Here is a 22,957-nt window from a genome sequence, read left to right as displayed (position 1 = left end):
ACACAGAGCGACACACACACACACAGAGCGACACACAGAGCAAAATGTGTTTTCCAAGCGAGAAAGTGACCAGTGCGGCCTATTGGGTACATAATAATGGTCTACATCCAGTGGAGGACAAGGTGAATACCATCAGGAAAGCAAGAACACCATGGAACACCACGGAGCTGAAATACTCCCTGGGATTAGTAAATTATTATGGAATGTTTACCCCAAATTTGGACTCCTTGCTGACCCCTACATAAACTATTGTGAAAGTACGGGCGAGGGCAGCACGGTGGCGCAGTGGTTAGCATTCCTGCCTCACGATGCCGAGGTCCCAGATTCGATCCCGGCTCTGGGTCACTGTCCGTGTGGACTTTGCACATTCTCCCAGTGTTTGCGTGGGTTTCGCCCCCACAACCCAAAGATGTGCAGGGTAGGTGGATTGGCCACACTAAATTGCCCCTTAATTGGAAAAAATGAATTGGGTACACTAAATTTATAAAAAGCAAAAAAAACAATGAAAGTACGGGGGCAGCACAGTGGTGGAGTGGTTACCACAGCTGCCTCAGGGCATCGAGGACCCCGGTTCGATCCCAGCCCCAGGTCACTGTCCGTGTGGAGTTTGCACATCTCCCTGGGTTTCCGTGGGTCTCATCCCCACAACCCCAAAAGATGGGTAGGCGGATTGGCCACGCTAAATTGCCCCTGAATTGGAAAAAAAAATTGGGTACTCTAAATTTATTTTTTAGAACTTTAAAAGTACCAAAAATGGTCTTGAGAGAGGCCTTCAAGGAAGTGAAACAGCTGTTGTCCAACATATTGACCCATTTCACCCCAAAACGGAACTCATCCTGACACGTTATGCTTCCCCTTAAGGAGTTGGGACGGTACTTTCACACCACTGGAGATACTGAACAGAAATGTCCATCACCTAAGCATCCAGGACCATTTCAGGTGCCGAGCGGAGGTATTCTCAATTCGAGGAGAGACAGACACGGTGGTCACGTTGGCATAAAAGCATTTCACCAGTCCAATGGTAGGTGTTTCATAATAGTCAGAGTCGCACAGCTTAGAAAAGGCCCTTCGGTCCATCAAGTCTGCCAGTCAAAAAACATAACTATACTAATTCCATTTCCCAGCAGTGACCGATCACAAGCCCTTATTGGGATACAGCAATCCCAAATGAAACCTTATCTGACCAAGAAAGACAAATTCAGGTGTTGAGGACAGTTATCATCCTTTGGGGATCCCGAGTAGTTGTCCACTTCCCAGGGAAGCGCCCAATTCTAATGGAACTACTCAATGGCCACCCCAGGGTATCCAATATAAAAATGCTCGCCTGGAGCTACGTCTAGTGTCCCCGTCCCAAAGACAGCACAGACTGGTGAAGCAGTATGATTCGTGCCAGGAGAATCAAAAACTCCCTCGGCCAGCCTCCTGACATCCACGGACATTGCTAGGCAGGCCATGGGTGCGAGTGCACATGGATTTGCAGGGCCTTTTAATGGGTTCCACGTTTTTGACCCTGCTAGATGCACGCTCTAAATGGTTGGAGATACACCGATTGGGCTCCACGATCTCCCAAGCTACGATCAAGAAATTTCGGCAGAGTTTTGCACGCATGAAACATCAGTCCTGGTCTCCGAGAATGGTATTGGCTTCACCAGTGGAGAGATCGGCTGCTTCATGAAATCCAATGGCACCAGGCACTTCAAAATAGCACTTTATCACCTGTCGTCAAATGGGTCGATGGAACAGGCAGTGCAGACCTTTAAAATCGGCATGAAGAAATAATTGACAGCAGCCATAGAGATCAAATCAACACCGTTTTCATTTGATTATAGGACCACTCTTCACACAACAGGAATCGCCCCAGAGGAACTGTTAATGGAACGGGGGCTTTGTGCAAGATTAAGCCTGGCGGGGAGGGTGGAGTCCCAGCAAGAGAACTTCCAGCATGAGAACGAGAAAATAAATTATCATCAAAAGTAAGGTGGACTGGCCATGATAAATTGCCCTTAGTGTCCAAGGTTAGGAGGGGTTATTGGGTTCCGGGGATAGGGTGGAAGGGTGGGCTTAAGTGGGTTGGTGCAGACTCGATGGCCGAATGACCTCCTTCTGCACTGTATGTTCTATATTCAATGTGCACCCAAATATATATACAGTACTCCTGTCAGTAGGAAACCCATCTCACCAAATGTCTTTTTTTCTTACCTGGCAAACAAATTTAACATCAGGTGAATTTCTAGAAAGTGGCTTTGGAAACACGTAGAAGTTAAAGGTCTTCATTATGTGCCTGGCGAGCAAAAAGCAATAATAAATAAAAACTTAGGCTTTAGAACTTATTACCAATATCACCAATCGTCCTCATGGGAAAAGGCACCAGCTGTGGTGCTATTATGCCGTGCAGGCCTGAAGTAGCGCTCAAGGGATTAAACCAGCTTTAAACAACCTGTAGTCATAATCCAACCCCTTTAGCGTTCAGCATTATGCTACTGAATGTCCACTGACCCTCTCCAAGGATGTTATCTCTTTCCTGAGGTGCAATGTCAAAACCTAAATACAGTATTCGATATGGTATCTGGCAAGGCTCTGTACAACCGAAACATAGCCCCCTTTTTACATTTTAACCCTAGAGGTAAAAGGTGAAGAAAATCTTCAATTACATTTTGTACATGTGCACTCAGTAGTATAGTGGTTATGTTACCGGACTAGTAATCCAGAGTCCTGGACTAAAGATCCAGCTTTCAAATCGCAGCATGGTTGCGGAGTGAGATTTAAACTTACATAGTTGTGGTCTTTTCATTCCAAATTTATTTAAAAAAGTATTAATGACCAAGAAACTTCAGATTGTTGTAGAAACCCATCAGGCTCACTAGTATTTTTTTTTTTAATTTTTTTTATTAAGGGCAGGATATCGGCCAGCCTTATTTGACTTGGCCTGCGCTCGACTCCCAAGTATTTTCATATAGTTTGGTTTCTTGGTTTGTTTGCTGACCATGGTTGCTTAACCACACAATCTATGTCTTTGCCTTGAGAGGTATTAGTTTGTAAATGTCAGGTGCAGAGGGAATGAATCTCATCTGTTGCTCTCTTCATGGTAAAATAGCTAAACCATTGGTTTGCGGCGCATGAAAAATGCTCGCTTCGGGTAATTACCTGAAGGACACCCGTTACCTATAAACATGTTCATCAGCATTAGTCAATAATTGCACGGAAAAAGGACAAGGCAATTTGCGGAAACATAGTATTCATTAAAATTGAAGAAAATGGTGTAAATAAACCCACCTGTTCTCCGCAGCATCATATTTAAATGTACATAGTCCAAACTGAAACAGCAGAAAGTCCATGGAATGCTGCAAGAAAAGAACGTAGTAAAATGTCATTCTGATGAGCAACAGGAGGGCACAGTGGCTGGAACCTCTGTCTCATGGTGCCGAGGACCCAGGTTTGATCCTGGCCCAGGATCAATTACCATGTAAAGTTTGCACACTCTCCCCTCGTCTGTGTTGGCCTCACCCCATAATCCAAAGATATGCATGGTCGGTGGATTGGCTACGCGAAATTGCCCCTTAATTGGGGAAAAAAAGCACCACTCAACACACATGACAAAATAAATTTGCTTAAAAGTTCCTTCCATATTCATGATTCATAATTCAATAATGCCCGTAATCATCAGACGAATAGGAATCGTGCTGTCAGTTTCACTCGGACAAGTGGGAAATGGAAGTGTTATACTGATGCAGTGGGGTGGATGATTTAGAAGTGGCCTTTGAACTAAATTGTCACGAAGAGTGAGTGGGCTCCGCTTTACATCTGAACATGCTGGAACTGCTCTGGGAATGAAGATACTGCATGACAAAAGTGGCAAACACATTCCAGTCCAATCACCCTCAACTTTGATATGCACAAAAGGAATCAAAAATTCTATGCACAAAAGAAATAAAAAATTCTAACCGCCGACAAGATTTTTTAAAAATTCTGCAATGAACAGCAAGAGATGCAAAGTTGGAACAATTGGGGGTGGGAAATTAAATTGTCCTTTTATGTTTTACAATAATACATGAATACTTTACTTCCTGTCTGAAATAATGCCATATTTTCTGGCTTGTGAAGATCACATCAGAAACAAGATCGTGCAAACATTTTAGAGCATCATCATATCAACCAGTGAAAGGCAGCACTTGCTTCTCACCCACCTATGTATTAATGACCTCATAATATGTGCAGTAATTCTTCACAATAGAAACTCGATTGCGACAAGTTGTATTGCGCATCATCATGGGGCCAGTTTCAGGAGACTGAATGAAGAAGTTGGGCATCCCCACTGCTCTTCAGACTTGCATGTACCGTACATAGTCAGGGCACATTCTGCTCATACTCACGAAGGTTGTAATGCAAGTCCCCATCTCAGTTATTCTATGCATGCGCAAAAACTATAACACACCCAAGGCAGCATTCCTTAAAAATAATAGCATGGTGCTTTTACTGCCTTGTACAAAATGTCAATTAATTACAGAATCATAAAGGCAGTTAGAAATTAAATATTAGGTATTGACAAGTATCTTAATCCTCTGGAAACAATAAGTTAACAATTTATTCCCAAATTTAAAAGTGTGCTTCACAAGTTTCAGGAGAACACACAAATCACTAGTAGATCATCAGGGGTACAAAACTTCCAAAGTCCTGTAACTGCTGTGCAACTTGTATCATAGCAACGCATTGGAATATGAACAGCATTGAGATAAGGAGTATTCTCAAAGTTTGCAGATGATACCAAATTAGGTGGGAGAGTGAATTGTGACGAGGATGCAGGGATCCTACAGCAAGATCTGGACAGGTTGGACGAGTGGGCAAACCAATGGTAGATGCAGTATAATTTGGATAAGTGCGAGGTTATTCATTTTGGAAACAAAAACAGGAAGGCAGGACTTCCGGTTGCGGCAGGGATGAGCTAGCCGCACGTTTCGGTGCCTCCAGCTCCGACGGAACTTCGGGCTCTTTTAAGAGCCCCAACGGGGACTTGGACGGCCGTAAAACCCGGTGCGAGGCGCGAGGGAAGGGAGCCCCCCCCGAAAGACGGAGGGAAAAACCGGCGGCGGCGGCTGCAGCCCAAAGAATCTGCAGCCAGAAGATCAGAGAGAGAGAGAGAGAGAGAGAGAGAGAGAGAGAGAGAGAGAGAGAGAGAGAGGGAGTGAAACAAAATGGCGGCGGAGAAACCACAGGTGACATGGGGGCCTGAGCAGGACGAGGCGGTGAGACAGTGCGTGGAGCTGCTGAAGAAGGAGATAATGACCCCGTTGTTACAGGCAATTGAGGGGCTTAAGGAGACTTTAAAGACCCAGGAGACGGAACTTCACGTGGTGGAGCAGAAGGTGTCAGGTATTGAGGACGAGGTCCTGGGCCTGGCGGTCAATACTCAGACGAACGAGGCACTTCATAAAAAGTGTGCTGACAGGATTGAGGCCCTTGAAAATGGAGCGCGAAGGAAGAACCTTAGGATACTAGGTCTCCCGGAGGGCGTGGAAGGAGTGGACAGTGGAGCGTATGCAAGTAAGATGCTGAGCTCACTGATGGGTGCTGAGGCCCCTGCGGGCCCCATGGAGGTGGAGTGGGCAAATCGGATCCCGGCGAGAAGACCAAAAGCGGGAGAACCACCGAGGGCGATAATCGTGCGATTCTACCGCCTTAAGGACAGAGAAGAGGTCCTGAGATGGGCCAAAAAGGTGCGGAGTAGCAGATGGGAGAATGCGGTGGTAAGGATCTACCAGTATTGGAGTGCGGAGGTGGCGAGAAGGAGCGCGAGCTTCAACCGAGCCAAAGAGGTTTTGCACAAAAGGAAGGTGAAGTTTGGGATGCTGCAGCCGGCAAGACTATGGGTCACGCATCAGGAGAGACAATATTATTTTGAGACGGCGGAGGAAGCATGGTCCTTCATCAATGAAGAGAAACTGGACCGGAACGGAGGGACTGATGCTGCAGGGAACTGTTATTGATGTTATTATTGTTTTTGTTAATGGGATGGTGAAAGTTAAGCGAGAAGTAAACAGGGAAGGGGGGGGGGGCACTGGGGAAATGTGGGCGCCGGTGAGGGGGGGGGGGGGGGGGGGGGGGGGGGAAGAGGCGGGACATAGTCAGAGAATGGGGAAGGAGAGGGGGAGGGGAAAGGGAGCTGCGCCATAAGAGGCGGGACAGGTAAAGGGATGTTCCCGCACCAGAAAGAATAAGGCGGGAAAACAGGCGCAAGGCGGATGGGAGTTCCCTCACACCGGGGGGGCCGAGGAGCGAGCAGGAGTAGCCGGGGTCAGTTGAAGTCAGCTGACTTACGGAAGTGATATGGGGGGAGCAATCAAGCTAGATAGGGATCGTGTGTGTGTGTGTGTGTGTGTGTGTGTGTGTGTGTGTGTGTGTGTGTGTGTGGGTGGTTTGGGGGGGGGGGGGGGGGGGGGGGGGGGGGAGAGACACAACTGGGTTGCTGCTGCGGAAATCCAAAAGGAAATGGCTAAAGAGAAGGTGGTCGGGGGCGGAATGCGATGCTGGGGGAGCGAGCGGGAGCGCGGAGGCGGGATATGGGACTGGCCTAGAGAAGGTAATGGCTAGTCGACACGGGAGGGGGGCAGGTAGCCCCCCAGTGAGGCTGATCACGTGGAACGTGAGAGGCCTGAATGGGCCGATAAAAAGGGCCCGAGCGCTCGCGCATTTGAAAGGACTAAGGGCAGACGTGGTTATGCTCCAAGAGACGCACCTAAAGGTGGCGGACCAAGTTAGGCTAAGGAAAGGATGGGTGGGACAGGTGTTCCACTCAGGACTGGACGCAAAGAATAGAGGGGTGGCCATTTTGGTGGGGAAACGGGTAGCATTTGAAGCAAAGAACATCGTAGCAGATAGTGGAGGTAGATATGTAATGGTGAGTGGTAGGCTGGAGGGAATGGAGGTCGTGTTGGTTAATGTGTATGCCCCAAATTGGGACGATGCGGGGTTCATGAGACGGATGCTGGGGCGTATTCCGGACCTGGAGGCAGGAAATTTGATTTTAGGAGGGGACTTCAATACAGTGCTGGACCCGGGGCTATATAGATCCAGCTCAAGGACCGGAAGAAGGCCGGCAGCGGCCAAGGTACTTAAGGGGTTTATGGACCAAATGGGGGGAGTGGATCCATGGCGATTTCTTAGACCCAGGGCTAGGGAGTATTCCTTCTTTTCCCACGTCCATAAAGTGTACTCCCGGATAGATTTTTTTGTTCTAGGAAGGTCGTTGATCTCTAGGGTGGAAGAAGCTGAGTACTCAGCCATAGCGGTTTCGGATCATGCCCCACATTGGGTGGACCTGGAAGTAGGAGGGGACAGGGAGCAGAGAACACTCTGGCGATTAGATGTGGGACTCATGGCGGATGAGGGAGTGTGTGCAAGAGTGAGGGGGTGTATCGAGAGATACCTGGAGGTCAATGACGACGGCGAGGTCCCTGTGGGAGTGGTCTGGGAAGCACTAAAAACGGTGGTCAGAGGAGAGCTGATTTCTATTGGGGCCCACAAAAGGAAAACAGAGGCCAAGGAAAGGGATAGATTACTGGGGGAGATTTTAAGGGTGGACAGGGAATTTGCAGAGACCCCGGAGGAGGAACTGTACAGGGAGAGGAGACGACTCCAGACGGAGTTTGACCTTCTGACCACCAGAAAGGCGGAGGTACTGTGGAGGAAGGCACAGGGGAGGAGGTATGAATATGGGGAAAAGGCTAGTCGCCTGTTGGCGCACCAACTGCGAAAGAGGGCAGCAGCGAGGGAGATAGGAGGAATTAGGGATGAAAGGGGAGACACCGTGCGAAGGGCAGGAAAGATAAATGAGGTGTTTAAGACCTTTTATGAAGAACTGTATAGGTCTCAGCCCCCAGAGGGAGGAGGGGATGCGGCAGTTCCTGGACCAGTTGAGGTTCCCGAAAGTGGAGGAGCAGGCGGTGGCAGGCCTGGGGGCACCGATTGAGGTGGACGAGGTTATTAAGGGACTGGGAAGCATGCAAGCAGGGAAGGTCCCAGGGCCAGACGGGTTCCCGGTGGAATTCTACAGAAAATATGTGGACTTGTTGGCCCCGTTGTTGGCAAGGACGTTCAATGAGGCCAGGGAAGGGGGGACACTACCCCCGACAATGTCGGAGGCGACGATATCGCTAATTTTGAAGAGGGACAAAGATCTGATGCAGTGTGGGTCCTATAGACCTATTTCACTATTGAACGTGGACGCCAAACTGCTAGCAAAGGTGCTGGCATCGAGGATAGAGGACTGTGTCCCAGGGGTGGTGCACGAAGACCAGACAGGGTTCGTAAAAGGGAGACAATTGAATGTTAACGTGCGACAGCTATTAGGGGTGATAATGATGCCCTCAGTGGAGGGGGAGGCAGAGATAGTGGCGGCAATGGACACAGAGAAGGCATTTGATAGGGTGGAGTGGGAGTATTTATGGGAAGTGTTAAGGAGGTTTGGGTACGGATTTATTCGCTGGGTTAGACTACTTTATGGGGCTCCAACGGCAAGTGTAGTTACAGGTCGACATAGATCGGAGTATTTCCGATTATGTAGGGGAACAAGACAGGGATGCCCGCTGTCTCCATTGTCGTTTGCGCTGGCAATTGAACCTCTGGCCATGGCGCTGAGAGACTCCAGGAAATGGAGAGGGGTGACTAGAGGGGGAGAAGAATACCGAGTCTCGTTATACGCGGATGACCTATTGCTATACGTGTCGGACCCAGCGGGGTGGTGGAATGATAGAGGTTATGCGAATCTTGAGGAGGTTCGGGGAATTTTCGGGGTATAGGTTAAACATGGGGAAGAGTGAATTATATGTGATACATCCAGGGGACCAGAGTAGAGAGATAGAAGGCTTACCGCTAAGGAAAGTGGAAAGAAACTTCCGATACTTGGGGATTCAGATCGCTAGGAGCTGGGGAACCTTGCACAGACTTAATCTGACATGGCTGGTAGAACAAATGGAGGAGGACTTTAAGAGGTGGGACATGCAGCCTTTATCGCTGGCGGGCAGGGTGCAGGCAATTAAGATGATGGTCCTCCCGAGGTTCTTATTTGTATTTCAATGTCTCCCTATTTTAATCACCAGGACCTTTTTAAATAAAATAGATAGGAGCATTACGAGCTTTGTGTGGGCAGGGAAAGTTCCGAGAGTAAGGAGGGGGTTCCTGCAGCGCAGTAGGGACAGAGGAGGACTGGCACTACCGAATTTGGGAGATTATTATTGGGCCGCCAATGTTGCAATGATACGTAGATGGATGATGGAGGGTGAGGGAGCGGCGTGGAAAAGGCTGGAGAGAAGGTCCTGTAAAGGGACGAGTCTAGAGGCGCTGGTGACGGCGCCGCTACCGTTCTCACCGAAAAAGTACACCACGAACCCGGTGGTGGCGGCAACACTGAACATATGGGGACAGTGGAGGCGACAGAGAGGGGTGCGGGGAGCCCTGGTGGGGTCCCCTATCAGGAACAACCATAGGTTCGCCCCAAGAAGAATGGATGGAGGATTTCAGAGCTGGCACCTGTTGGGAATTAGGAAGGTGGGAGATTTATTCATAGATGGGACTTTTGCGAGCTTGGGAGCACTGGAGGAAAAGTATAAGTTACCCCGGGGGAATTTCTTGAGATATATGCAGGTGAGGGCGTTTACTAGACAACAGGTGAGGGAATTTCCACGGCTCCCGACACAGGGGATACAGGACAGGGTGCTTTCAGGGGTGTGGGTCGAAGAGGGCAAGGGGTCAGAGATTTATAGAGAGATGAGGGAAGAGGGGGAGGAGTCGGTGGGCGAACTAAAAAGAAAGTGGGAAGAAGAATTAGGGGAGGAGATAGAGGAGGGTATGTGGGCTGATGCCCTAAGCAGGGTAAATTCCTCTTCCTCATGCGCCAGGCTTAGCCTGATTCAATTTAAGGTGCTACATAGAGCACACATAACAGGGGCAAGATTGAGCAGGTTCTTTGGAGTGGAGGACAAATGTGGGAGGTGTGGCGGGAGCCCGGCAAACCACGCACATATGTTTTGGGCGTGCCCGGCACTGGAAGGGTATTGGAAGGGAGTGACGGGAGTGATTTCACAGGTGGTGAAGGCCCGGGTCAAACCAGGCTGGGGGTTAGCTCTATTTGGAGTTGCGGAAGAGCCGGGAGTGCAGGAGGCGAAAGAGGCCGATGTCGTGGCCTTTGCGTCCCTCGTATCCCGGCGCAGGATCCTACTCATGTGGAAGGAGGCGAAACCCCCCGGACTGGAGGCCTGGGTAAACGATATGGCGGGGTTTATTAAACTGGAGCAGATAAAGTTTGCCCTGAGAGGATCGGCTCAAGGGTTCACCAGGCGGTGGCAGCCATTTCTCGACTACCTAGGGGAACGTTAGAGGGAAGACGGATGACCAGCAGCAGCAACCCCGGGGGGGGGGGGGGGGGGGGGGGGGGGGGGCAGTTGAGTATAGGTCAATAGAGTACGAGGTTTTGTTACTTGTATATTATTACTACTATTATTATTATTATTGTTAAAAAGTTTTAAAATTTCTGTTTTGTTCTTGTTATCGTTTCGCTGGTTTTGTAAGCGGGAAAAATTTTGCTCAGGGAAAAAATTTCAATAAAATATATTTTTTTAAAAAACAGGAAGGCAGATTACTACCTGAAGGTTGTAAATTGGGAGAGGGGAGTGTGCAGTGGGACCTGGGTGTCCTTGTGCACCATTCGCTGACGGTAAGCTAAAGAAAGCTAATGGTATGTTGGCCTTCATTGCAATCGGTTTTGAGTCTAGAAGCAGAGATGTGTTGCTGCATTTGTACAGTGCCTTGACGAGGCCACACTTGGAGTATTGTGTGCAGTTTTGGTCTCCTTCTCCGAGGAAGAATGTTCTTGCTCTCGAGTGAGTGCAGCGAAGGTTTACCAGACTGATTCCAGGGATGCCGGGACTGTCATACGAGGAGAGATTGACTAGGTTGGGATAGTTCTCGCTGGAGTTCATAAGAATGAGGGGGGATCTCATAGAGACTTATAAAATTCTAACAGGACTAGACAGGGTAGATGCAAGGAAGATGTTACCAATGATAGGTGTCTCCAGAACCAGGGGTTACAGCCTGAGAATTCAGGGTAAACCATTTCGGACAGAGATAAGGAGACACTTCTTCACACAAAGAGTGGTGAGCCTGTGGAATTCAGTATCACAGAAAGTAGTTGATGCTAAAACTTTGAATATATTCAAGAAGGGGCTGGATATAGCACTTGGGGAGAATGGGATCAAAAGCTATGGAGAGAAAGCAGGATTAGGCTATTGAATTGGATGATCAACCAGGATTGTGATGAATGGCGGAGCAGGCTCGAAGGGCCAAAATGCCTCCTCCTGCTCCTATCTTCTATGTAACTATGTATCTATGTACTAGCAACACTCTTTTCATCTTCAAAAGGTTGTTTTTTTCTCTCTCCCAATGCACTCCCCACCACTCAAATAAAATGGGAAAACTCACCCTGTTCTGGAGGATATCACCATATTGTGCTTGGAAGGCTCTATAGTTCCTTGCAACAGGACGGGTTTATTAAAAAAAAAAAATTAAATAAATAAAAAATGTTTTTAAAAATTTAATTTTTTTAAAATTTAAACTTCCGACTTCACATCACCTTTCTCCACCCAAGCTCATTTTGTTCAGAGGCTGGGTTGTGAACCAACAAAACCAGTCTGCCCCATTTCACAACCTGCAGACTTTGACAGCTTTCAATATGCACAATCACAATGAATTGAAAAAAAAAAACACATTTGCCTAGTTTACCTTTTTCAGCTTTTGATACCTTTCTTCTGGGGTATCCAAGCCATTTGTCAGTGTGGTCACTGAAGGTCCATCACTTATTCCTGAAACAATACAAAAAAGGGTATGGTGCAATTTTTATGCATCTACAGTAACAGCCAATGTCACAAATGTTAAGATCTCACGTTCTTCTCACTTCAAGTTCAAGGTGTGCACTGAACTACACATGCTTGGCTGCAATGATGATTTACACTAAAACCATGATAGGTCTCCAAGGACCTAGCAGTGTCTACTGAGCCTAATCCACTGTGGAGAGAAAGGTCCTGCAATATTCAAACTATTAGAATTCTTATCACTCACTGTGTGTATTCCAAGAACGGGGCTGAAATATCTATGCAACATATCTCACTCTGACTGAGTTATGCCTCAAATGTAGAATACCAAGCAACCTAGGGTTCATTCTTAGTAATCTCACTCAACACGCATTTATTCCAGTCACTGATTTCTGAACCAGCTGAATTCCAGAAACCGCCCAAAACCGCTTCAGTCACTAAGCCCACATGGTACCAAGCAGGATGTAAAAATATTGCAACATTCTACTCTTCCTGAGGCGGCTTGCAATAAAAATATATCATGATCAGATTGCTGGTGATGTGGAATTTGAAGCTGTCAACCATCTCCATCGTGGCCCCGTTGATGCAGACAGGGGTGTGGCTGTTGACGCAGACAGGGGTGTGTACGATACTTTGCTTCCTGAAGTCAGTGACCAGCTCTTCAGTTTTGCTGACATTGATAGTTGTTGAGGAACATTGCCTAGTTCTTCTTTGGCAGCGGTATGATGGTGGTCTTCCTGAAGCAGGTGGGGACCTCGGAGTGGAGTAGGGAGAGGTTGAAGATGTCTGCGAATACATCTGTCAGCTGATCCACGCAGGATCTGAGTGCACCACCAGGGTCCCCGTCAGGACCCGTCGCATTCCGAGGGTTCACTTTCAATAAGGCCGCTCTGACTTCGGAAGCTGTGATGGTGGGTATCGGATGTGTCCGGGGTTGCTGGGGCAGTTGACAGCGTTTTGAAGGTTGCCTACTTGAACTGAGCATAGAATGCATTGAGTTCATCGGGGAGAGGTGCGCTGCTACCAGAGATTTTGCTCCACTTCACTTTGTAGCCCGTTATGTTGTTTTTAAGCCTTGCCACAACCAACGAAAGTCTGTGACGTTAGTCTGTGAGTCTAGCTTGGTCTGTATTGTCTCTTGGCATTCCTGATGACTTTGCGGAGGTTCGTACCTGGAATTCTTGTATAGGTCAGGATTGTCTGACCTGAACACCTCAGTCCTGCCCTTCAGTAGGGAGTCAATCTCCCGATTAATCCATGGTTAACACCTTTGCTAAGCATGAATCTGAGTTTTACCCTTTCTCACAACGAAACATTAAATTAAACTCACTTAAAAACATGCCTTAATTTCTAATATCTCAACAAGGCAAACATAGATCACTTAAAACCACCTCTGCTTCCTGACAATCCTCTAAACTCAAATGGATACAGACCCAGCATAGATGTGGTCCCAGCCTAGATGTCTCAATTCTACAACTGTAGCGTGACATCCCTGTTTACATTTTCCATTACCCTTGCAATAAACAACATTCTGTTTGCCATTTGTTATAACTAACCACTGCTATAACTAACAATAGAATTCCTGGCAAATCCAACAGCAACACGACAATGTCAACACATATACTTGCATTACAATTCCAGCTACAATAAGCTTTCCCTAGATGTTTTTGTAAATTTTTTCCAAGATGGTAATATAGGCTAAAGGAAAAGACAAGTGTCCCAATGGACTAGAAGCTTTGGCCAGATAGTTGTCACTTCTTACTTGCAGCTGAAGAATTATTAAAACCTGCAGTGACTAATAAAGAAATTCTGGCCTTATCTAGAGACAGCTTATGCTAATAAATATGAGAACATAGGAAAAATATTAATTCATTCAGCTCATATATGTGACTGTAGCGTGCAAATGTTTGTTTAAGAATCCGAATAGACAATTCTACCTCAAAGTGGTATCCCTTCCAAAGCAAATGCGATGAATTTAAGGGGCTTTATGCATAACTATTAGAGTGAATACCTGAAAATTCTCCATCAATTGCCAGAAAATCGGCTTCTTCAATAGCTTCATATATTAGGTTTAGGCACTCCTTAAAATCTGTTGAAAAACCACAAACACATAGTAATTATAGCACAGATGCAGACCACTCAGTCAACAGGTCCATTCCAGTGGTAATGTAGCAGATCCCTATGTATCAAACTTAAATACAGCTATGGTAATCACCACAGCTACTCCATGTGGTAATTGCTTCTTTAAGCTCACCATACTCTGGATAAAAGCAGCTCTCCTGAATTTATTATTGTATTTTCTTATATTCATAGAATGCTGGAAAAGCTTTACGGCAAAAAAGAGGCCAACTGGCCCATCATGTCTGCACCGGCTGTAAAACGAGCCACCCTAACCGAATCAGACTTTCCAGCATTTGGTCCCAAGCCCTGCAGGTTATGGCACTTGGAGATACACATCCAGACAACTTTTAAATGAGTTGAGGATTTCAGGCTCCTGAAAAACATTTTCCTCATTCCCCCTCTAATCTTTCTACCAATCACTTTAAAATATATGCCCCCCCATCCCCAGTCATTGACCTCTCTTTGCTAAAGTAATCATAGAATCAAGAGGCCCTTCCACCCATCGAGTAAATATGCCCTTCCCATCCCGTCTATCCAGGCCCCTCACCATTTTGTGCATCTCAATCAAATCCAGTTTCAGCCTTCTCCATTCCAAGGGGAACAACTCCAATCTTTCCTCAGAGCCTGCAATTTTCCTGCTCTGGCAGGAAAATCCTCTCTGCATGCTCGCTGATGAAATTACATTCTTTCAGTAATGAGGTGACCAGAACTGCACAAAGTAAGTTGTGGCTGGACTAATGTTTTATAAAGCTCCAGCATAACCTCCCTGCTCTTATATTCTATGCCTCGGCTATTAAAAGATTCCATATGCTTTCTTAACCACCTTATTCACTCTCTTCTTTAACCTTCAGGAATACATGGACATGCATTCTAAGGTCCCTCACTTCCTCACTGCAGGACCTTAAATGACAGTGGCCGCGGTCATGTCGGGACATGGGACGGCGAAGGGGAAACAGGAGTACTCGTCAAGCAACATCTCGATTTTAAAATTCTCATCCTTGCATTCACATCCCTCCGAAGAGTCATACGGACTCAAAACATTAACTGTTTCTCTCTCCACTGATGCCTCAAAACCTGCTGAGTTTTTCTCACGTTGTCGTGTTTTTATTGCAGATGCCCCTCCTTATCTTCAGAATCTTCCCCAATCCCACAACCCCAAGATCTCTGCATTCATCTAATTCAGGCGTCCTGTGCATTTCCAATTATAATTCCTTCACCATTGGTGCCCGTGCTTTCAGTTGCCAAAGCCCCAAGCTCGGGAATTCACTCCCTACACCGCTCCACCTCACTTTCTTCCTTCAAACCACTTCTTAAAACCTACCTCTTTACCAGGTTTTTGGTCATCAGACCCAATATTTCCCATGTAGCTTGGGGCCATACTTTATATTACATTGTTCCTGTGAAACACCTTTGGACGTTACATTTAAATAAATTTAGAGTACCCAATTCTTTTTTTCCCCAATTAAGGGGCAATTTAGCATGTCCAATCCACCTACGCTGCCCATCTTTTTGGGTTGTGGGGGCTGAGACCCACACAGACATGGGGAGAATGTGCAAATTCCACATGGACAGTGACCCAGAGCCGGGATCGAACCCGGGCCCTCATTGCCATGAGGTAACTGTGCTAACCACTGTGCTGCCCAATAACCTGTTATATGTCAATAAGCATTGGAAATCACAGCAGCACAATGCGAAATCAAGCTTAAAAAAACCAATCAGGTCGATTGCCAGCTCCACCTGTGTGTTACATGATACCGAAAGACCCTGATAAATTTTCAATACTGTTACAGCATATGAATTGCCCACTAGTGTTCTTCAAGTTGCTGCCCAGGTTCACACAGTAGACTGAAGAACATCAAACCAACTTAATCCAAGAAAGGCAGGAATTTGACCTCAAATTTTAATATGTCAGAGAAAAATATATAACATCCCACTCCAATTTACCAGATCAGTACCAGTCTGCTTATATTTACCGTTATATTATTCTTGGAGAAAAGACAATCGAGTAGACTTGTAAGCGGTCAGCCACAGCAAAACAGGTAGCACGCTCACCTGTGTCAGACTTGTGGCTTCATCCCATTCCAGACAAGAGGACAAAATCTCGACTGGCAGTCCACACTAAGGGAGTATGGCACTGTCAGGAATGAAATGAAATGAAAATGCTTATTGTCACAAGTAGGCTTCAAATGAAGTTACTGTGAAAAGCCGACCTTTGGGCTAGATGTTCAACTGAGGCACTGCCTGCCCTCTCAGGTGAATGTGAAGGATCCCAGGGCATCATTTCAAGAGTAGGGCAGTGCTTCCCAGCATCCAGCCTATATTTATCCCTTAGCAATAATTGGGGGGGAAAAATGATTTTCTGGTCACAAGCACCTTGATATTTGTGGAATGTGTCAATTGGCTGTTAAGTTTTCAAAATTACATAATTGATCATAGTGCTTTGGCACACCAAGATCATAAAAGGCACTATATAGATGCCAGCCTCTTCTTTTATATTACATTCCATTCACTATTTTGATTTTTATGGGGGATAAAATCTGTTTCTTCCTTCTTTACTTAACCCATTCATGTATTAAAAGAGAGCAGCCTGCGCATTAAACTTTTCACAGCACAGAATAGGAGGATCACATAGTGCACGGCGGCAATGGAATCAAAGTCAGAAAAGCTGTCAAGAAAAATGGCACTATAGCACTTTTGACCCAGATCCCATATTTTCAAGAAACAACCAATAATTATTTACTAACCATTGCATGGGGTATGGGCACCACTAGCAAGGCCAACAATTATTGCTCTCAAAATGAGTGGCTTGTTAAGCCATTACTGTGGGTCTGGAGTCATAGATGAGGCAAGGATTGCAGATCGTCCTTCAGGGAAGGTATGAGCTTTTACATCAGTCAAGGAAGGATAGGTCCCTGATCACCATTACTGAGACGAGCTTTCAATTTATTTATTTCCAAATTTATCAATTGAATTCAAATTCCACCAGCTGCATGGTAGGGGTCAAACACACACCTCCAGGGCATTAACCAGGGTTTCTGGATTAATAATTCAGTGACATTACCACTACACCACCAACTCCCCATATACACACATTTCATTAAAATATAACATTGCCAAGATAATAAATCATCAAGACACCTCACTAAAAAAGGTTATCTGCTTAAATCACACGTTATATTTATCTATAATAAAACAACAATTACACTTCAAAAAGTACTTAATTGGCTGTAAAGCGCTTTAGGAGATCTGAAGGCTGTGAAAGGCACCATGCAAATACAATTTTTTATTTTACAGGAAGCGACATGAAGCTTTAAACTTGGATCAACAACTGTCCTTTAATAAAGTAATTTTAGAGAGACGGGAAACCATCAATGCAAGCAGGGCCTTTAGTGGCAGCTTAAGCAAAAGCAAAATGCTAGGGAGGTTTAAAAAAACAACAGATGATGCTGGAAAAACTCAGCACGTCTGTGGGGAGTGAGAGAGAAACAGACTTAGCGTTGCGAGTTTGACATGACCCTTCTGCAGGGAAGGAGCCAGTCCCCACAGATGCTGCTAGACAGACCTGCTGAGATTTTTTCCAGTGTCTTCTGCCCTTCAGCGTGTTGATCTGGGGGTGACGGGGGGGGGATTCAAAGCAATGCGCAATTGCAACGTGTTATTGAAATGCTGATTCTGCTGGGAAAAGCAGCCAGTTCTCACAAGCAGAGAGAGGGCGTACAGTAAGTTTCCCCCCTCCCCTGCACCGGGCCCTGTCAGTAGGCTCCGCACCCCCAAACACTGAGGAGGGTGCCCCCGGATTCACCAGAACACTTCGGCCTGGGCCCCAAAGTGAGGCGTCGCCTCCAAAATGGCCCCATCGCCCGGGCTGCAAACCCCCCGCACCCCCTTCCTTCCTTCCGTCCGTCCGTCCGTCCGTCAACCCCCGCCCGCCCGGGCGGCCCCTCTCCTGTTAACCGGCGAACCAGGAGCCGACCTTCCCGTCCCCAATCGCCCTCGGACTTACTCTGCCTGGTGATCTCCATGGCTGCCCAGGCAAACACCCCTCCCCCCCACAAACACACAACACAGGAAACAGCACCAGCACCACCACCTTCAACCTTTCCCCTTTAACCTTCGCTCTGCAGCCACTTCCGGTGAACACAACACGTGGTCTGTCACTCAACCCAGTCAGTCAGTGTGGTGAACATATTGCTACTGCAATTCACCACTGTATTGTACTGTATTATGTTGATGCCCCTGTGGGCTCCGCTCCCTCGGGGGTGGTATATAAACCTGCAGCCTGTAGGCGGCACTCAGTACAGAGCAGTCGTAGATCTAGCTTATTAAAACCACTGTTTACTTCTACTAATCGTCTTGTGTGAATTGATGGTCGCATCAATTTAATAAGCTAAGATATCGCAATAGAGCCGCCCTCAAACCTGATCGACTGGAACACGACCCACAGCAGCTGAGGCTAAAGGAATCTTCTCAGATTGGCTCCGCTGCTTTGAAGCTTACCTCGCCTCCTCGCCCGCTGTCACTGAGGCACACAAGCGGAGTCTCCTCAACGTCCGGGTGAGCCACAGAATCTTTTTACTAATCGAGGACGCAACCACGTACGCAGACGCGGTTGCGATCCTGAAAAGACATTACGTGAGGCCGGTGAACGACATGTTCGCGCGGCAGCTCCTCTTCACATGTCGTCAACGCCCCGGGGAATCGCTGGAGGAATATCTACGTGACCTGAGGGTACTCGCTCGAAACTGTAACTACAAGGATGTCACGGCCTCGTAGTACATGGAACTCGCCATCCGGGACACCTATGTGGCTGGCGTCCGGGCCAGCTATGTCAGACAGCGCCTGCTCGAAAAGGGCGCCCTCGATCTAGAAGAGACGGTAAAACTATCCACCTCATTAGAGGTAGCCTTCCAGAGCCTAAATGCTTTCCCCTCCGACCACGCGATTTCCTCGTGGGCGCCGGTGGCGCGACCATCACCCGACCCGAGGGTGTCCCAGGCCTGTGCCGCGCAGCTGCCCGCCCAACCCGGGGGGCCGTCTTGCTATTTCTGTGGTCAGAACCAGTACCCCAGGCAGCGTTGCCAGGCTCGGAATGCGACCTGCAGCGACTGCGGCAAGAAAGGACATTTTGCCAAAGTCTGCTTGGCCTGACTCAAAGTTCCAAAATCGCAGGCCCGACTCACAGGCCCACAGACCCCGCAGCATGGCTGCGTGCCTGCCGGTACCGCCCCCTTCTAACGCGTCATCCGCCTCGTGCTATCCAAGGGGGCCGCCATCTTTAACTCTGCCCGACACGTGCGACTCATGGGGGTCGCCATCTTGGCCGCCATCTTCAACCCAGCCCGCCATGTGCGACTCATGGGGGCCGCCATCTTCAACGTCGCCCGACACGTGCGACCGACGAGGGCCGCCATCTTAGGACCGCCTCGCTACCGCCGACCACGCCAGCTGCCCGCAGCTCGGCGTGGTCACTCTCGACCAGTCATGGCCCAAGCACCTCAAGAACTCCATGATGACCGTCCGGGTCAATGGGCATGAAATGCCCTGTCTGTTTGACTCCAGGAGCACAGAGAGCTTCATCCATCTGGACACGGTAAGGCGCTGCTCCCTCCAGGTTTCCCCCACGTTCCAAACAATCTCCCTTGCTTCCGGATCACATTCAGTGCAGATCCGGGGGTACTGTGTCGCGAACCTCACGATACAGGGCGCCGAGTACGCCAATTTTAAACTCTATGTCCTTCCCCATCTCTGCGCTCCTCTCTTGTTACTACTGGATTTCCAGTGCAACCTCAGAAGCCTGACCCTGAAGTTCGGCGGACCCCAACCCCCCCCTCACCGTATGTAGCCTCGCGACCCTTAAGGTCGCCTCTCCCTCGCTCTTCGCGAACCTCACCTCCGACTGTAAACCCGTCGCCACCAGGAGCAGGCGGTACAGTGCCCAGGACAGGACTTTTATCAAGTCGGAGGTCCAGCGGCTCTTGAGTGAGGGGATCATCAACGCCAGTAATAGCCCCTGGAGAGCCCAAGTGGTGGTCATCAGGACCGGGGAATGCAACTCGATGCGTACCCCCTTCCCCGCATATCGGATATGGTTAATCAGATTGCACAATACCGGGTTTTCTCCATGGTAGATCTGAAGTCCGCATACCACCAGCTTCCGATCTGCCCGGAAGACCGCCACTACACTGCCTTCGAGGCAGACGGCCGCCTCTTCCACTTCCTCAGGGTCTCCTTCGGCGTCACCAATGGGGTCTCGGTCTTCCAAAGAACGATGGACCGAATGGTGACCAGCACAGGCTGCAGGCCACGTTCCTGTACTTGGATAATGTCACCATCTGCGGCCATGATCAGCAGGACCACAACGCTAACCTTCAGAAGTTCCTTTAAACCGTCCAATCCCTTAATCTCACCTACAAGAAGAAATGCGTTTTCCGCACAACCCAACTAGCCATCCTCGGCTATGTCGTGGAAAGGGGAGTCCTCGGGCCCGACCCCGACCGCATGCGCCCCCTCCTGCAACTCCCACCGCCCCAAGGCCCTGAAAAGATGCCTGGGATTCTTCTCATATTATTCCCAGTGGGTCCCCAACTATGCGGACAAAGCCCGCCCACTTATCAAAGCCACCATCTTTCTCCTGATGACTGAGGCCCACCTGGCCTTCAGCTGCATCAAGGCAGACATCACCAAGGCCGCGTTGCACACGGTGGACGTGTCCATCCCCTTCCAGGTGGAGAGCGATGCGTCAGACGTCACCCTGGCCACTACCCTTAACCAGGCAGGCAGGCCCGGTTTTCCCGTACCTTCAACGCCTCCGAGATTCGACACTCCTCTTTCGAAAAGGAAGCTCAAGCCATTGTGGAAGCTGTGCGACATTGGAGGCACTACCTGGCCGGTAGGAGGTTCACCCTCGTCACCGACCAACGGTCGGTAGCCTTTATGTTCAACAACACACAGCGGGGCAAGATCAAGAATGATAAGATCTTGAGGTGGAGAATCGAACTCTCCACCTATAATTATGATATCGTGTATCATCCTGGGAAGCTCAATGAGCCCCCAGATGCCCTGTCCCGCGGCACATGCGCCAGCGCGCAAGATGACCGACTTCAGGCCATCCACAATGACCTCTGTCACCCGGGGGTCACCCGGCTTCTCCACTTCATCAAGGCCCACAACCTGCCCTACTCCACCGAGGAGGTCAGGGCCATGACCAGGGACTGCCAAGTCTGCGCGGAGTGCAAGCCGCACTTCTATCGGCCAGACAAGGCCCACCTGGTGAAGGCCTCCCGCCCCTTTGAGCGCCTCAGCACGATTTCAAAGGGTCCCTTCCCTCCACTGACCGCAACATGTACTTTCTCAACGTCTTTGACGAGTACTCCTGTTTCCCCTTCACCGTCCCATGTCCCGACATGATCGCGGCCACTGTCATTAAGGTCCTGCATAGCATTTTCACCCTGTTCGGTTTCTCCACTTACGTCCACAGTGACCGGGGCTCCTCTTTTATGAGCGATGAGCTGCGTCAGTACCTGCTCGGTCAGGGCATTGCCTCGAGCAGGACTACCAGCCAAAACCCCTGGGGAAACGGACAGATGGAGAAGGAGAACGTGATGGTATGGAAGGTCGTCCTTCTGAGGTCGTCCTTCTGGCCCTTTTCCCGCTGGCAGGTGGTCCTCCCTGACGCGCTGCACTCTATTTGGTTGCTCCTCTGCGCAGCGACGAATGAGACCCCTCACGACTGTCTATTTGTCTTTCCCAGGAAGTCCATCTCCCGTGTCTCGCTTCCGCCCTGGCTTACAACACCGGGGCCTGTCCTCCTCCGGAATCATGTGAGGAGCCATAAGTCCGACCTCCTGGTCGAGAGGGTCCAGCTCCTACATGCCAACCCTCAGTATGCCTACGTGGCGCACCGCAACGGGCGACAGGATAGTCTCCCTCCGGATCTGGCACCCACAATTCCCCAGCGACCATCGCCAACGCGCCCCCCCCACACCACCTATCACCACCAACTGAATCCCTCACGGCGGGCTACCAGCTGCCCCCCTGGGGATCCTGAACACCGCCCCGCCCCCACACGGCCTACACCCCCCCTTCCCCCATCGCCGACACACCGTGGTGAAGCTCCAGACGACACTCTCCCAGAGTCAACGAGTCCAACATCCGTACCCGCAGCAAAGCCGGAGCTGAGGCGATCACAGAGAACGATTAAGGCTCCGGACAGACTCGATATGTGAGCCCACTTCACACCTGCTGGACTTCAATTTTTAACGGGGTGAATGTGGTGAACGTATGTTCACCACTGTATTATGTTGATGCTCCTGTGGGCTCCGCCTGTGGCTCCGCCCCCTTGGGGGTGGTATATAAACCTGCAGCCCGTAGGTAGCACTCAGTACAGAGCAGTCGCAGGCAGGCACAGATCTAGCTTATTAAAACTACTGTTCACTTCTACGAATTGTCTTGTGTGAATTGATGGTCGCATCAGTCAGCCACTGGATAAAAGCAAATTACTGCGGATGCTTGAATCTGAAACGAAAGAGAAAATGCTGGAAAATCTCAGCAGGTCTGGCAGCATCTATAGGGAGAAAAAAGAGCTAACGTTTCGAGTCCGATGACTGTCAAAGCTTTGGGGGCTACTTCTATTATTATTTTGCCTATTGACACTATTGTGTCCTTAGGTGTTTTTAAAATAAGAAAAGGCACACAAATACCTTACTCTATCACCCCCACTTAACTGCTCCCCACACAACCTCCCTACCTGGTCCACATGCTTTTGTGTAAATGGTTCTCCTCAGGTCCAGTTCTCCCCACCCTGTCACTTAATTCAAATTTGCCGTCATCACCCCTCCTCAAAATGTCTACCCTTGGTTCCTCTGGCTTAGCAAATCGACTAATATCTAAAAATGTATGACATAATTATGAGGGCTGCTCTATGTCTGCATCCTGATTCAATAATGCCAAATGAATTAAAAGTAAAGTCGCCAAAGTCC

General features: G+C 48.7%; 1 protein-coding gene and 1 long non-coding RNA gene across 4 annotated transcripts in view; one reads left to right on the top strand and one right to left on the bottom strand.

Moving 5' to 3' along the window:
* parn (poly(A)-specific ribonuclease (deadenylation nuclease)) overlaps positions 1–18,070 on the bottom strand; it is a 153,535-nt gene extending 135,465 nt beyond the window's left edge. The window contains exons 1-5 of one of the 3 annotated variants that reach the window (XM_072481641.1): positions 17,983–18,070; positions 13,870–13,947; positions 11,770–11,849; positions 3,274–3,341; positions 2,200–2,281 (exon numbers count right to left, since the gene is read on the bottom strand). In XM_072481641.1, the coding sequence (XP_072337742.1) occupies positions 2,200–2,281; positions 3,274–3,341; positions 11,770–11,849; positions 13,870–13,947; positions 17,983–18,001 (327 nt within the window). In that variant the 5' untranslated portion in view covers positions 18,002–18,070. Of the gene's footprint in view, positions 1–2,199; positions 2,282–3,273; positions 3,342–11,769; positions 11,850–13,869; positions 13,948–17,541; positions 17,699–17,982 lie in introns of those variants that run through there. The other 2 variants (XM_072481642.1, XM_072481643.1) reach the window with 2 other exon arrangements.
* A 114-nt stretch (positions 18,071–18,184) lies between these two features.
* On the top strand, positions 18,185–22,418 carry LOC140394402 (uncharacterized). Its single transcript, XR_011935872.1, has 2 exons — positions 18,185–19,569; positions 21,730–22,418. It is a non-coding gene; the product is annotated as an uncharacterized lncRNA (long non-coding RNA).
* The last annotated feature ends 539 nt before the right edge of the window (positions 22,419–22,957 follow it).

Source organism: Scyliorhinus torazame, chromosome 17, assembly GCF_047496885.1.
Source record: "Scyliorhinus torazame isolate Kashiwa2021f chromosome 17, sScyTor2.1, whole genome shotgun sequence".
NCBI lineage: Eukaryota > Metazoa > Chordata > Chondrichthyes > Carcharhiniformes > Scyliorhinidae > Scyliorhinus > Scyliorhinus torazame.
Note: the sequence above shows the minus strand (reverse complement) of the source record. Positions and strands in the feature narration are given on the sequence as shown.